General features: G+C 34.4%; 2 protein-coding genes across 5 annotated transcripts in view; one reads left to right on the top strand and one right to left on the bottom strand.

The window, feature by feature from the left end:
• The window catches only part of LOC144853844 (cAMP-regulated phosphoprotein 19-like), a 33,647-nt gene extending 32,113 nt beyond the window's left edge, over positions 1–1,534 (bottom strand). For all 3 annotated transcript variants that reach the window (XR_013614433.1, XR_013614434.1, XM_078711699.1), the window contains exon 1: positions 1,258–1,534. Coding sequence is in view for 1 of the 3 variants with exons in the window: in XM_078711699.1 (XP_078567825.1) it covers positions 1,258–1,371 (114 nt within the window). In the remaining 2 variants the exon portion in view is untranslated. The remainder of the gene's footprint in view (positions 1–1,257) is intronic.
• A 74-nt stretch (positions 1,535–1,608) lies between these two features.
• LOC144853757 (ankyrin repeat and SOCS box protein 7-like) lies at positions 1,609–9,023 on the top strand. 2 transcript variants are annotated; one of them, XM_078711576.1, is made up of 4 exons: positions 1,609–1,665; positions 5,263–5,571; positions 6,727–7,341; positions 7,642–9,023. In XM_078711576.1, exons 2-4 carry the CDS (start codon positions 5,343–5,345, stop codon positions 7,776–7,778), a joined length of 981 nt encoding a protein of 326 aa, XP_078567702.1. In that variant the 5' UTR covers positions 1,609–1,665; positions 5,263–5,342; the 3' UTR covers positions 7,779–9,023. The 2 variants fall into 2 exon arrangements, with proteins under 2 accessions (XP_078567702.1, XP_078567703.1); XM_078711577.1 differs by lacking the exon at positions 1,609–1,665 and adding an exon at positions 3,439–3,523.
• Positions 9,024–17,243: the final 8,220 nt, after the last annotated feature.

The raw sequence follows: 17,243 nt of genomic DNA, 5'->3' as shown, positions 1-17,243 counted from the left end.
GTGCTAATGATAAAAAGAAAATTGACCGTACTATAAAAACTGCTAGTAAAATAATAGGGAGGAATGTTATCGACGCAGTTTACAGGCGCGATGTTATTAGCCAAGTTAAGAAAATAATGGAAGATAACTCACACCCATTGAATGATAAATATGTTGTTAATAAATCAGGTAGAATTCGTCCTTTAATGTGCAATACCACTCGACGTAGGAAATCATTTGTCCACAACTCTATTCATGTTTCCAACACAACATTCCAAAGATAGTTTGTTTACTTGTTTACTACTGTATATAGTTTTAATGTATTGTATTGATATTTTTAATGTTTTATATATTGTATGTGTTTTTAAGCATCAAGGAAAACCAATTTCATGTTCGCCTTGTTGTGTTCATGACAATAAAGATTTATCTTATCTTATAAATGCTGTGAGAGCATATGACTGAGTAACAAATAAGTTATTTATTTTTAAATATATAATTCACAATTACAATATAATTCCCTAAGTAATAACACCAATATTGATCGCTTCTTTCCATTCTATTATTTTACATCACTTTTAACCTGAAATATCATTTTTCTATCTTTGATGTCATCTTGTTTTATGATATAAATTCTTTATCTAAAGTAGCTTTTATTAAGATTTTGTTAGTGATGATGATTCGCTGTTGGTCTGGAATGAAATAAATAATAAATATTAGTGCACACAAAAGAAATTATTTTACCAAATAAATGCATCGGTAGCGCCTCACAGTTCACCGCTGAATACAATACCTGTACACAATAGACACGGATTAACGTGTTCGTTTCATTACTGTTATGAAGATCGAACGCATTTGATTCTGGAAGTGCAACGGCGAGAAATTCACTTTTAACTTAAATTTTATCAGTTTCTGAAAGAATTACCCTTTGAAATTTGTAATATACCATTAATAATCAATTGATCCGGTAGCTGCTCTCTGGTGGTAGGATTTGTTGCTCTGGTAGGTATCTGGTGGTGTTTAGTACTAATAGTAGGACCCGAGGCTTAGCATTTATATTAGGCCCAGTACAGTTCAGTAGCCTAGCTAGGCTAGGCCTAGCTAAAAATAAGCAACCTCAATTCAAGAAGGCTGCCAATTGTAACATAGGCCTAGGGCCTAGTATATTTTAAGATGTTTTAATTGATTGTCCGCAACTGTTGTTATTCTACTAGCTAGGCTATACCTAGCTAGTCCTGGACCTACGCTAGGCCTAAACAACGTTGACATTTTTATTTTTACCTCGTCCTTCAATTCGTCAGTGGATCTTCTTAAATCGACCGGGGAAGTTTTTGCAGGAGACTCAGCTTCTGTTTGTTGATTTTCTTTTTCTACAACAACTATTTTGTTCTCCATCTTCAAATATATGTATTTATATAGTGTAGACACAAATGAACTCAACAATTATTCTTTAACTGGAATTTTTAGAAGATAAACATTAGAAAAACTAAAAAATTTACCGTCCTAAAATTCTAGAATTGCTATGTAGGCTATGTTCTTTGAAATTTCCGACCTTCTAAAAAATATAAAGCCAATATAAAATATAGTGGGCAGGCTTCTATTCTTTCTTTGCCGATGGGGGCGCAATTTTGAAATGTCATAAAAAAGCTCAAACAATATGAACAATTTCAAATTTAGGACGACAGAAAGGTATGATGTAGGCCTAATTTCTTTATATTTATAGCATTTTTGAAATAATCGAATGCTTTATAATATAATTATATATTGAATAGTTAGAATATTGGCATTTTTAGATAATTTATAGACTTCAAAAGGCAACTTGAAGTCAATAAAACAAAGTAAGAAGGTCTGATGAGAAGGGACATGAGAAGATGGAGCTAGGCCTACTACTACTACTAGGCCTAGGTAGCTATATCCGCTATAGTAAGGAGTCCTATAGTAGTAGGCCTCTAGGCCAGTACAGTAGTAGAGTAGGCGTTAGTAGGCCTAGTAATACTAATAGTATAGCCGATAATTAGGCCCTATATAATAAGGGACTAAGCTACGCTCACGCTAAGGTCAAACTGCTTTCGCAAAACTTGCGAAAGATCTATGATTTTTTTTGCACAATTGTAAATTCTTTAGATTGGCTAAAGAGGTTCAGGGACGATTCGGCCCTGAGACGTTTCGGCCCGGGACTATTCGGCCCACTTTTGGTGGGACGATTCGGCCCACTTTTGGGCCGAAACATCCCACTTTGTGGGCCGAAACGTCTCACTTTAGACCAAATTCATATTCATTTTTTTGGGTATTTATCAAGTTTTTAAAGGTGTTTAACAATCCGTATTTTATTGATATTGACAATTTTGATATAATACATATAATAAATTACTAAAAAAACGTAATTTTATATTCAATTTATTACTTCGAAAACCTTGTTTATTTCGTGAATTCGCCAAGCGGCCAACAGAGGGCGTAACTTGTTTACATCGTTCGCGTGACTAAAAATTGATCATTTTCGACAATGTTTTAAAATGTTTGCTTTATTGCATCTTTATCCCTAGTAGTACTACCCCATAGTCTCTCTGGAAATAAAGTTTGGGGAAAAAGCTTATTTTATGCTTATAAAATGCATATCAAAGCCGATAAATTTAAGAGTGCCGAATCGTCTCAGGGCCGAATCGTCCCGGGCCGAATAGTCCCGGGCCGAATCGTCCCAGGGCCGAATCGTCCCGGGCCGAATCGTCTCAGGGCCGAATCGTCCCGTTACCGGCTAAAGATACGGTACCGTATCCTAACGGACTAACTTCCGTTTGCTAAAGGTACGGTAAAATTGCATTACGTCATAATCAGCCAATGGGGTGGTGGTACGTGTGTTTATGTCATCGTATAATGACTTTGGATTTGTTCGCGTCTGTAGAGAACTGTCGGCGGCGCCATGCTTCATGGATGTGTGTGTTGATTCTGTGACTCGGCCCCCGGGGCTAGACCTAGCAATGTTGAATCCAGAAGTTTAATAACGGGTGACAACATCGATGCTGTAGTAATAGAGCAAGTTCATGTATGTGGTTGGTGGACAACTCATGAGTAGGTTGGATGAAGTATAGAAACGATTTTGAGTAATTTTAAAGTCTAGGTACGAAACTGCATTAGCGCCGTTTTATGATATAAAATGATGTCAAGATGCTCAATTGATGATATCAAGATGCTAAATTTAACTTGTATATATTTTTCTTTCCAGAAAATCAGTTAAAATATTGTTAAACTTTTCATTCGTCACAACGCGTTAACAACAAAACATCACTCATCACAGAGGGCTGTCTTCAGTTTCGGAAAATAACATAATCATTATTTTTATATTAAAAAATCTATAAAACGTACAATTAAATTAATTAAATATTACAATACATTAACACCTCAAACCTGTATGGACTATACCATTATTATGATAGGGGTGACTGTGTGTTGTATTATGTTTTATGTAGTGAATGGTGTCTATTGAATAGGAAGACAATACAATTGTTTTGTTTGGTAATCTACAGTACAAGGAACAATACAAAAAAAAACAGTAAGCACCTACAGTACTTTTTATTAAGGCATTATTATTAGGTCACTTATGGAATGTTTCAATATTAGTAATTACTATTATAATAAAACAAATAATCTTAAACAACATCTTAGATATACTGTTATATTACAATCGGCATTTAAACAACTTATACTATACCTATAATCGGGATTTAAACATCTTAAAATGATAAATATACAATCGTGATTATCTAAAATACATCTAAACATCTAAAATATTAAAATTAACATAATTTAATTAAAACATCTTATACTATATTAGTACAATCAGGATTTAAAAGTCTTAAAATAGTTTAAATCAGGATTTAAACATTTAAATACAGTACTAAACATTAAACATAATTCAATCATCTTAAAATATGCTTTTACTACAATCAAGATTTACACATTAAATACTACATTAAACAAAATTTAATTAAAGCATCTGAAAATATACTATATTACTGTACAATAGGATTTAAACATATATTTTATACAGTAAACTCTCTCAACACCGACCGCCCAGAAACCTGTTTTCACGCTTAACTGGCTGTTTTTTAAAGTCCCAAAAAATTGCCTATTCTTACTAGACTAGACTCCCCCAATTCCGAATATCGACCAAATTATTCAGTCAAGAACAATAGAATTACTTTGTAAACCGAACGCCCAGTTAAAACAAACAATGTATTAAACTTAAATTTACCAAAATAACAACATTGATGACTCAATTAACACCTATCAATCAGAAAACAAAGACATTCAATCAGTTAGTGTTATTGCATGTCGGATCTGACCTTCCACCCTAGATCGTGTATGACACGCTGAAAGCTTTTCTACTTTTTTTATTGGCTGATACGCTAGGGAGGCGTAGCCTATGCATCTACCCAGTAATGTAGAACAATCCACCACTAATGTAGTAAAACCTCCAGCTTATGTAGTAAATAAAAATCAACACCAGCTAATGTAGAACAGTCTAACAGCTAATGTAACGAAAATTGCCTCCCAGCTAATGTACAGTTACTATCGCCAGCTAATGTAGAAAATATTATATATTTTACAAACCTATCTGTCTGAAACATGTGCAAATGCATCTCATTACTTAGCTATCTCGTAAGCGACCATACATCAGAAGCAACCACCCTCGTTAGCGACCACCTCTATTGAATGACCACCATCTCTGCTAAGGGACTGCTTCTCATAATCGCCCACCTCTCGTAAGGGATCACCTCCTCTCATAAGGGACCGCTTCTCATAATCGACCACCTCTCATAAAATGTTTTAATTCTAGTCACTTCTCGTGATGTATGAATTTTGTGAAAAAAATCGTAGTTACAGAATAAAATACAAGAACCACTATTTCCACTCTAGTATCAAGTCACAATTTGCATTGTGTGTTGTCTTTTATCATTCGTACCTACTGTTGGCACTGTCAAAATGGCATGTTAAATCATCAGATAATTGAGCATAATAATTGATATGATATGTCGGTAAAAAATGGCAAAAATCATTCAAATTGAGGTCAGAGGTCAAAGATGAATTGCTTCAAATATACATAAAACACAATGTTTACACTTTCTCCATGATCTGCACACGAAAATACATAACTGGACTATATTTAATTCGCTTGATCCAATAATCCATTTCCTTTTTAATTGAACCCTTTAATAAATAAATATCAAAAGTTTGCAATCTAGACTTTGTGGTTTGTTGGTCACTTAATCACAATGTTTTTCTTTTCAGGTCATCCATCTTTTAACGATGTATTTGCAAATTATAGTAATTACCAACTGTCGCTACAGTAGCACGTAATAATTCTTAAAATGGCAGATGGAATAAGAACAAGGAGTCAACAACTTAGTATAAGCCTAAGAAAAGAAATAGAACAAAAGCTACGTACTGCTGTTGCCTTGTTGAAAGTTCAAGATGTAAGAAGAATCTTAGAAATTGGACTGTCACCAAATAATGTTGACAGTTTTGGGTGGACTCTGCTCCATGTTGCAGCATACCATTCAAGGGATAGGATGATGAGGCTATTACTTGAATTTAATGGTAATTACGAATTAAGAGACGTTTACTGTATAACTTTAAAATAAAATTGACGTTTCAGAACCATCATGGAACCAATTATCAAGAATAAATTACAAAGCACCAAAGGGTGACAGGAAATACTATAAACAATTAATAACAAAGACTAAAAAGATAAGCTCCTCCTCTCGTTAATTTTGTTTGTTAACTTTGAAATAATTGACTGTATCAGTAGGACTGATGTCATGATTTCTTAGATGTTCTCCTATGATACCCTTGTTGTGTTCATTAATGCGTTGATAAAGGTACCGACAAGTGTAGCCGACATAGCTTGCATCACACCAGCCACATTAATTAGAAACCAAAGTATAAAAAGTAATTAAATTATGCACATTTTCCAAAAAATTTGCTTAATAATTAAACATTTTTAATACAAGTTGGGTAGTAGCAGTGGGTAGCATATTGTATGGGCTTTCATTTGATACCATACAGTTTGTCCATTGACATTTTAAAGAATAATTTACCCTGAAAATGTGTTTTTTGGGACAAAGGTCAGTAAACCCGGTCATGTTTATGCTAAAAGTTGTGTTAGATCAAATATAAATATGTATTTTCTGAAAAATTTGAACCCAAAAGCAAATCTCTATGACATGTGGTTGTCGAGATATAAGAACCACAGGGGGGGTGTGACGGGTGCGCATCCCCCCCCCCCCCCCCCAAATTGCAAAAGGTCCTCCTCATTTTATACATGTACATGTTGCTTGGCTGTCTATGCCTAGTGTAATATCAAAGCGAGTGAGGACTTTAAAAACTGCTATATCAAAATTGATCTGGTGTTTTTAATAAATTTCTTTTCGTAAATTACTTTCAATAAATCTGTTATATATATTATATTGTAATCATGAATCATTCCTGATTCAATGCAAAATGTGCAAAATAGATAAAAAAAAACTATACTCGTTTTGTAGTTACGAATATGACTGATGATATTCATCAACACAAAAGTGGGGATCAGCTCAAAAAAGTTTCACAAATGTGTGACTTATTTGTTTTCGATATCGTATTCGTAGTGTTGCGAAACCTCACTAATATAATAATTAAGATTTTTAATTCAGATTTTAAATTTGTTGTTTTATGAACACTGCACATAAAAAGTCATATTTGAATATTTTTTCTTAGGTAACCCCTGTATACCAGACAAGATAGCTCATTTTACATGCCTACACTACGCATCAATGAATGGTAAGACGCGCATGGCTAAGTTGATCCTTGAATATGATGAAACACGCACAAAAAAGGGAGTGGTTAATCAGAAGGGAAAGGAAGGCCTAACCGCATTACATCTTGCAGTCAGAAATGGTCACACAGCTTGTGTTAAGCTCCTTTTGCAGCATAACGCAGATGTGAATGCTAAGAGTATAGAAGAGATCACACCACTGGTGCTTGCCATTGTCTGGGAGAGAATCAGCTGCCTTAAATTACTTATTAATTGGTCTGCAGATATCGATACAGATGTCGGCCTTCCTCTGCAGTATTCCATCATGAAAGGTCGTTCTCATTGTACAAAACTGTTGCTGCAACATGGTGCAAATCCAAATTTAAAACATTACGAAGATGGTCAAGCTCCATTGCATATTGCAGCCATGAAAGATGACCTTAGTACATGTGTTTTGCTATATGCATATGGTGCTGATTGTGTGACTAAAAATGAAGATGGATTGACTCCTGTGGCTGTTGCCAGGCAAAGATCGTCAGTTGATAGGCTGTGCCTTCAATACCTCACAGATATAGCGCGTAAGTTGAATTAACATCGGCTTTCTCATAGAGTAAAGTATTTTATTCATGTAAAATTTGCCTTTTTCAATAAGTAAATCTATTAAAATAAATCTATATACAATTCAAATTTGTGGGTGGATAGAAACAGCACCAATTCTTAACCTTTAACCTAGTGTAGCTTATTTCCACTTTCAACCATACTTTCATTCAAGTACCTTCTCAAGGTATTGTATATGTATTACCTCTTTTTACTTATTCTCTCAGTTATAATTATTGAAATAAAACAATTAAAACAATATTTGTGTTGTCTATCCATAGGAAATCCTCGATCTTTGCAAGATACCTGTCGAATAGTAATCAGGACCAGTATTGGGAAATCAAGGCTAAAAAATATTAATAGTCTTCCACTTTGTAAGATCATGCTAGAATATCTAGTGTATAAGTATGATGATTAAATCCCACCTGTACAGTTTGTGATTGTAAATAGAAGATTTTATATTGGCAGAGAATGTTGCAGTTAAAACATTAATGTAAATTAAATTAATGTTAAACCACATAAAATATCAGGCCTCCATCTGAAAGTATTTAGGGGACATCTAGACATTATTTCAGGACACAAAGATATACCCAGTCACAGTAGACACCAGTCTTGGTGGTATAATATACTGTAATTTGTAGATGAAATCAAATGTAAAAGTGAAGAAATAACACACACAGCATAATTTGGACATTGTAGTATCTGCCAAAATCTATAAATAACCCATCTTAGCCGGGCACACATGTTTTTATACTCTGTATTAAGCTGTGTTTTTTTCTTCATTTAGAAATAAAGAAACAAAGCAATCCAACATGTTTTAAAGTAGTGCAATGCACCTTTGCAGTTGAATCCCACCTGATTGTTAATCCCTGGAACCTGATGGTTCTTGTATCATTATAGTTGCAAGTCCATAGCCAATATGGTTTAAGAGAACTCCCTTTTCCCGCATTTTTCAAACTAGAGACCAAGAGCTAGTAAATAAGCCTAACTTATGACAATGTTTTGGCAAATGCTACCTAGCCAGCAGGCAAATTATTTTCATCTACTACCCACCCCCTCCCCCCCCCCCCTCCCCCTGATCAGTCTCAATCCTTTCCATGCAAGTTTAGAGTATGGCGGTGCCTTAATTTTTATCCAACACCTGAGTCCTGTTTATTTAGCATCTGATCTCGTTAGCTACGTACATCCCTGTCATTTTTCATACTTTTTTTTCTTGCTGGATATAATGAAAAGGTGTGTGAAAAAAGTACACTGAGTTTGGTCATTCCATTTTCATTACCTCTTATATTTTTCCCACCAAGTGCATGAATAGCATTTTGTTTAGTTATGTGAAACTTATTCACTTCATTACATTTGGGTAGACTAATTGGTTTATGTTTTGTAAACATTGTCAATAAAAACTTACAATAATAAGTATAAATGTTCGTTCAATATTTTTATAATTACTAATGGTATTTATCAAAGTATTTCGGTTTGAGAGAGGTAGAGGTAGAAACAATTCTGAACAGAAAAACTTTATTGAAAATGTTTCAGATCAAAGAAATTAATTTACTTGTGTTAACAAATCAATATCTTGAAATATTCAATCATGTAAAATAGTATAAAATTATGTTACATTTTTTTGTAAACTATTTTTTTGGAAATTAAATTTATAAAATCAGTATAAAAAAAAATTTTGTGTATATCAGTAGTTTTATTATTACACGGAAGTTGGTCAATGCATTCATTTGGCTTATTCGATATGGACTTTAACGTTAAGTATTTAGATATATTGTCTGCCTGAACAAATTATTTTTGTTGAATATGCCATTTTAATGTCATTTAATAGTTATTTTTCACTTGAAAAACCCTGTTTATTTTGTTTTCTTATAAGTGAAATCATTATAATTATTTGTTTGTTCTTTTTAAACGGAAGTGAATAACTTAAAATTGCAAAATTTCATATTCAAAGAAGATGGAGTATTTGAGTTAGCTTGGGTCAGTTAATATTTTGTATAATATAAATCAGGCGACAATTTTACGAGTGTTACTATTTCATTACCAATGCCTAGTTTACAATAACACTAACGAGAATTAAAGGATGAAAAAATGCTTTCTGCCCTCTATAGTTTATTACAATCTCAGGGTCCTCTACTAAACACCACCAGAATACTACTGTATTAGTTATTACAGTACTACCATACCTGCCAGAGAAACAAATTCTACCACCAGAGAGCAGCCCCCTGTTTGGAATTGATTATTAATGGTATATTACAAATGTCAGAGCTTAATTCTTTCAGAAACTGATAAAGTTGAATTTTTCGCCGTCGCAATTTCAGAATCGAATGCGTTTGATCATCATTAGAGAGGTTTCGCAATCTTACGAATACGATAACGAAAACGGATACGTCACGCACACGTATTCGTTTTCGTAAGCCATAACAAAAGGGAGGTTTCGCAACCTTACGAATACGATAACGAAAACGGATACGTCATACATTTGTGAAACTTTTGAGCTGATCCCCATTTCATATTCGTAAAGCGTATTCGTGTTGACGAATATCGCCAGTCATATTCGTAACTACGAAACGAGTATAGTTTTTGATCTATTTTGCACATTTTGCATTTGAATTAGGAATGATTCATGATTATAATATAATTATAGATTTATTGAAAGTAATTTACTAAAGTAATTTACTAAAATGCCAGGTCAATTTTGATAAATAGCAGTTTTTAAAGTCCTCACTCGCTTTGATGTTACGCTAGGCCTAGGCAGCCAAGCACCAAGCAACACGTACCTGCGCTTCGCTCAAATTTACCGCAGTCCTATTTTGGACGCGCCTCAATATTTCGTTGCCATGCGAAACAGATTTTTTTATGGCTTACGAAAACGAATACGTGTGCGTGACGTATCCGTTTTCGTTATCGTATTCGTAAGATTGCGAAACCTCTCTAGTATCTGTTTCGCATGGCAACGAAATATCGAGGCGCGTCCAAAATATGACTGCGGTAAATTTGAGCGAAGCGCAGGTACGTGTTGCTTGGTGCTTGGCTGCCTAGGCCTAGCGTAACATCAAAGCGAGTGAGGACTTTGAAAACTGCTATTTATCTAAATTGACCTGGCATTTTAGTAAATTACTTTAGTAAATTGCTTTCAATAAATCTATAATTATATTATAATCATGAATCATTCCTAATTCAAATGCAAAATGTGCAAAATAGATAAAAAAACTATACTCGTTTTGTAGTTACGAATATGACTGGTGATATTCGTCAACACGAATACGCTTTACGAATATGAAATGGGGATCAGCTCAAAAGTTTCACAAATGTATGACGTATCCGTTTTCGTTATCGTATTCGTAAGGTTGCGAAACCTCCCTAATATAGTAGGGAGGTTTCGTAACCTTACGAAAACGGATACGTCACACATTTGTAAAACTTTTGAGCTGATCCCCATTTCATATTGTAAAGCGTATTCGTGTTGACGACAAGTTAACCTCGCTACCAAATACGGCTATATTCCAAAAAGTTACGTCACATAACCGGCGGAAATGGCATAATTACGGTAAATTATGAAATCTCAGAGTGATTTTCCGGGAGCAGAAGTGACATCACAATATCATAAATAGTTTTACTGTATATATTCTTATTCTCCAAGTCAATATCTTTAAAATGACACCAAACACGGCTATATTACGACGAAAATCGTTTGGCACCAAGGTACCATCGTCGAGACGTCATAAATATGGCTGCATCCGGTTTGAAATTAAAAAATCCGGCTCTATAGTAGGCCTAGGAAGCCTATACCCATGCCAAATCGCAGCTCAATACTACAACGAATAAGGGAGGAGTAGGCCTAGTACTTTATAAATCGCACTTTTTTCGATTGGTACCATGTTTATGACGTCATAATTCTGGATCCGGTTGAAGTACAACAATTTTCTCTCTATAGCTTTGTTCACCTATTACCATAGTATATGCATGCCATGTTTCAGAGCCGTCAGACGACGCGTAAAGAACTAGTTGAGAGTTGGCTCAATACGGTGTCCAGATGGAGGAGAAGACGAGAGAGTCCTAGACTCGGGTACCCCGAGTAATAATAGTATTTATTCAGACACAATCCAAATTATTTTAGACTTTCATGTAATATTCTTCCGAAAGTCGATATTTCGACTCCGTTAGGTTTCTGTAGGTTAACAAAAGAGTAGAATCATTATAGAATAGGGATGTGGCAAGAGAAAATAAAAACTGAAGTTTTAACTTAATATTACCGTGTATTTTATATAGCAAGCAATCGGCAATAATAATAATTATTACACCATAACATGCAATAACAAAATGAATAAAAATGATTGTGTTAATTGTGTTTCATCTCACATTCTCTGTATACGCCATCTGGAGAAAAATGTACGAAGACATCTTCAAAAAATTGGTACAAAAAAAACACCAATCGATTGCGCGATTTCTTTCATTTGTCATGTTTTTATCATGTTTGGTATGGCATAAACGGTAACGATAACAAATAACATACATAATAAAAGTAAACGTGGAAGTTCATCAACAAGGTAGAATGGCTTGTTGGTTTTACGATATCCTTTATCTTGTTGTCAATTAGGTCCGGTACTTTTAATGTTTTCCAGTTAGTTGCTAATTTTAATATAAATATTGTTAATAAGAATTGCTTCCAATATCAAACGGCAACCATGTGTGTTTGATTTCTGCTGCAAAATAGCGTATATTTTAACAAAATCAGGATTTTCTTTAAAGATTCTTTCCTTTAGTAACATCGACATTTTTTGGAAGTCATGTTCATCTTGGCATCCAATTAAACCTTGATTTGCAAAAATACTTTCATTCATTTTTTGCGTCATTTTCTTCTTTTTCCCCCCGATTTTTTTCGTACAGTGACATTCTCCCGATGGCGTAGGCTGTACAGAGAATGTGAGAAGATGACAGGAATGTAAGCTGTGCTGTCAGGTTAAAACTTTGGATTGTGTCTGAATAAATACTTTGGGTACAATTTTAGATGATCAAAAATACAAACGCATTATTAAACAGAATACCATCACTGACAGAAGGGCGTGTCGGAGTACTGAAATGACCGTAGCACATTTCGTATGGTTTCAGTAAAAAAGGACCAAAAATATCAACAGAAGAATAAATTTCTACTACAAACATAAGTCCAGCAGCCAAATGCCTATTTTTAACCTTGTTTTCTTATATAGTTTTTTTTTTTGATGAATTTTTTTACTGGACAGCTGTCAGCATTGAGCAATTTGCATAATTAGCATAAACAAGCCGCTATTTTCATAAAATATACTATATCTCTGGAAATACTGGACGTAGTGAGATAATTTTGGTGTAAAATTGTTCAAAATGTATATGTTTTAATTAGCTCTAACAGAATTTGTAAAATTAACCGGAAACCCCATTTTTAGCAATTTTGACCTTTTCGCTATATCTAAGTAACGGCAGGTCGGAGAGAATTAAAACTCGGAGCAAATTGTTCCCAAGATATACACTATACAGTATTCATATATATATGATATTGCTTGAAAATGACCGAAAGTGTGATTATTGACATACGTTAACTTAAGGTTATTCTATATTATAATAACATAAATTAATAAATATTTGTCGTAGGGAGCCAATTTTGGTTTCAAATTGTTCACAATATATATGTTTATACTTGCCATAATGCAGCATTTTTTCAAAAAATGACTGAAACACCAATTTTTTCTGTAATTTTAACCTTTGACCTATTTCTCGTCTAAATAACGACATGTCATAGAGATTTCTAAGCGCAAATTGTTTATAATATATTAGATATTTTTATTCAATCTAATGGATTATACTGTTTGAAAAAGTGTGATTATTGCTTTGAAATCCTGTACATAAGAGGCTATCGAGGTGGATTTTAATTCAAAGAGGTGTGGAAGGGGAATACTATTACTACTATTATACTTTCAGAAAAATGTGATAAGCAATAGTGAAGAAGAATGGTCAGAAGTTATTGGACAACTTAATACAGTGTTAATATGTCACCAAAATGTGGGCTGCCTGCTGACCAACCTAAATATTTATTGAATACTTTTCCCACATGGACCAATGCAAGGAACCCACAGTTCGATCGATAGCCCCAGATATAGAAGGCTTGGCCCTTGGGTTCATTTGGGCAAATCCATAAATGTTCTTTAAAGATCAAGGGTGCACATTTAGTTTTATTCCATAGTTCATCTACTGTATGAAATTTACCCCATATTAATTTCTAATACAGGGCCTATGTAGCACAAAAGGGTCCTTAGAGGGTTCATTCGGGTAAATCCATATGGATATCCATTATTTTAGAATCCTGTGTGTACAGGCAACATTTTCCTGTATGGGCCAGCCTATTTCCATTACAGAGCCAGTATGACCCATAGAGAACAGAAAAGATCCAATCCCATAAGGATCCCATATGGCATGTAAGATTATTCGGAAAAACTTTATAGGTTCCTTAATATGTAGAAGGTACCCTTTCCTGTACATAATTATTTTCGATGTGGGCTCTTCATACAGTACCAAAGTGTTACATTTATCTCACTACGTCCAGTATTTCCAGAGATATAGCATATTTTATGAAAATAGCGGCCATTTTGTTTATGCTAATTATGCAAATTGCTCAATGCTGACAGCCGTCCAGTAAAAAAATTCTTCATTCTGATGGTATCGAGAATAAAAAAAAAACTATAGAAAACATTACAAGGTTAAACCCCTTGGCTGCCGGACTTCATAGTTGTATTAAGTTTTATTTATTTTTAAATGTTAGGCCTATAGTGTACAGACAAGAATTTATGATTTTATTTGACAAAATAAATGCTGTGAGAGCAGTTGACTGAGTAACAAAAGCGTTATTTATTATGAAATGTTATATTGTACAGAAAATAATGTACGTATTGACCAAATAAATGCATCGTAGCGCGCGCCTCACAGTTGACTGAATATACACATTCTTTAATCCATGATATACACAAGAGAAACAGATGAACGCGTTCGTTTCGTTACTATTATGATGATCAAACGCATTCGATTCTGGAATTGCCGCACGGCGAGAAATTCAACTTTTAACTTCAATTTTATCAGTTTCTGAAAGAATTAGGCTTTGAAATTTGTAATATACCATTATATTAAAAAATCAATTCAAAGCAGGTTGCTTCTCTCTGGTAGTAGTATTTGTTGCCATCCTGGTAGGTCTGGTGGCCAGGTATTTGGTGGTGTTTTTTTGCATTTTTTTATATCCCCAGAGGACTATTCATTCAGAAGCTATATCAAGCGGAAGCTATAGTTTTAGAGGCTGACATTTTTTATATTTTGTAAACTACGAAATTACAAACCTCAAAGCACGTCTGGGAGAAGAGAGTCTATAAAACATTTGCATGCATGTAGACCAGGGGCGGATCCAGGATTTTGTGAAAGGGGGCGGGGGCGCAACTGTAGAGAGTCCACACCACCTCTAGATGGTCGGAAATGGCACTCTCACGTTTTGATAAATGTATCAACAATTGATATTTTAAATATGAAAACTGAAGTACTAGACTATTAAAGGGTGATATTTTCCACGTAGGTCTAAACGTCACAATAGAGCGCTTCGCGCAAGACGTTAGCCTTGGCACATGGCGGTAAAGGGTGCTTGTCCAGGGCCGTCGACAGGACCTGTGGCGAAGCGAACTTTTGTTAAATGACGTCCCAGATGGCCGGAAATGGTACTCTCGCACATAAAATTCATGATAAATGACACCTCATTTGCAGGAAAAGACACTCTCATATGTAGCATGCTATACCAATGAGCAAAACGATCATACTTTTTCCCTCCAATCACGTGACTAATTACAGGACGATATAACATTTTGTTGCCGATTTCATTCACTCAGTATTTAGTTTTGATTGTGTTTTTGAGTGCGTTCAGTTCAATGCGAACGTACATCTAGGGGAAGCCCCGAAAAAAGCGCAACATTTAATGCTTATTATAGCTAAATATTTATTTACATCAATTTGTTGAAGAAATTAAATATATAAATAGGTATTGATACAGTTGGGTGGGTGGCCTAAAAAAAATCGGTTGCTATAATGTATACTACAGCACAGTACTATATTATTATTATTAACATATCCTCTATGATGATCATCTGTAGGCCTACTAGGTAACCACGGCGTTCCATTTTTGACGTATTTACACTTTTATTTATGCTTGCTGACTGCCAGCGATCTAAACAATAGGTAGGCCTACGGGCGGTTGTATGGCGGTGTCCTTTGTACGAATCGTTCGTGCCCCGAGTATGGGTACGATACACGCGTCAATATGTTACATCCAAGGACCAAAATGCGTTTATTTTTCAGGTGAAAATAGGCAATTGAATTCGCAACTCTTAGAAATTTACAGACAGCAACGGCAATATGGTGACCTCTAATAAAAAGAAAATTAGCACGGCGCTGAAACAATGTCTTTTAATCAAAAGTAAAAGTACTTTAGGCCTACTCTTTTTTACGTTTTTTTTCCAAATTGTTTTCCTTATGGTAGGATAATTGTTTTTGTCTCCAGATTTATAGGGGGGGGGGGGGGCGGCGCGCGCGGAGGGTGCGCGCCCCCTGGATCCGCCACTGTAGACGGTAATCTGTAAAATCTTGTTCGAGTGAATAATGACTTTGTTTTTGCTGTCAACCGGTATTATAATAATTCACTTTCAAATAATCAAAACTTTATTTTTGCTATATAGGCTGGTATTTACAATGACTCCCATTTGACTGTCAATCTCAGCCGATATTATAATACAGGTACTGCTGTAATTCGCCGTCAGATAATAATTGAATTATGATCAAAACAGTCCATAGTAAAGTTTTTGTTTGTAATAGGATACAATTTGTTCACACTTGAATGTCCCTTTATACCATTTATAACTTGTTGACATCTAGATAGTAAAGTTTTTGTTTTTAATAGGATACAATTTGTTCACACTTAAATGTCCCTTTATACCATTTATAACTTGTTGACAGCTAGTTGAAGTGACCCCAGACTTGACCATAGCAATAAAATAAACTGTGACAGAAAAAGTGACAGAATTTGGGTCTGTTTAGTCGTCATTTTATTTAAATTATTTTAATAAGCACATCATCTTTTACAGATTCAGTATTTTTTATTTTTCAATTTGCACAATTATGACATAATTCTTGTTGTATTTTACTTCAAATACAGAATTTATTCACTTCTGTAAAAAAAACCAAAATAATTATTCACTTATAATAAAAGAAAAGTAACGTTTAATTTTAACCAAACCATTTTCTGTGACAGACAGTATTTTTTGCTTTAAATTACATTTTTTCAGGTAAATATTTTTTTGGTTAACGTGAATAACTATTATGTGACACATTCAAAAACAAATTTGAAAAAAAAAAAATTGTCAGGGGGACAATATATCTTTAAAACTGTTACGTCAACGCGCGAGCGGCAATTTTTGTGAGAAATATTTCTTGTTTATAGTAGTGGGACTGTAATTTCAATTATCATTTATCACACATGACATCGCATCTGATCGCAAAACTTCGCAATACTAAAAACAAATCGTCATTCTGCCAGCCTGTTCCATTTACGATATTAAACCCATCAACCATAATTGGACTTAGCATGGAGGAAATATATACAGATTCCTCCATGGACTTAGCATAGAGTACAATTAATTTCCAGTCCGTTGCATATAATAGGCCGTGTTTAAATGTCGCGCGCAAATTTGTTTAGACGATCCCTATGTTTAACCTTTGACAGGGTGGTATTGATCAAGAGGATCAAGAGCAAGAAGCAAAAACGAGGCTGATATCTGCTAGCTCTCGTCTCACTCCCCGGCCCTGTACACTGTGCGTGATCAACATT

This window comes from Antedon bifida, chromosome 10 (assembly GCF_963402885.1).
Source record: "Antedon bifida chromosome 10, ecAntBifi1.1, whole genome shotgun sequence".
NCBI lineage: Eukaryota > Metazoa > Echinodermata > Crinoidea > Comatulida > Antedonidae > Antedon > Antedon bifida.
Note: the sequence above shows the minus strand (reverse complement) of the source record. Positions and strands in the feature narration are given on the sequence as shown.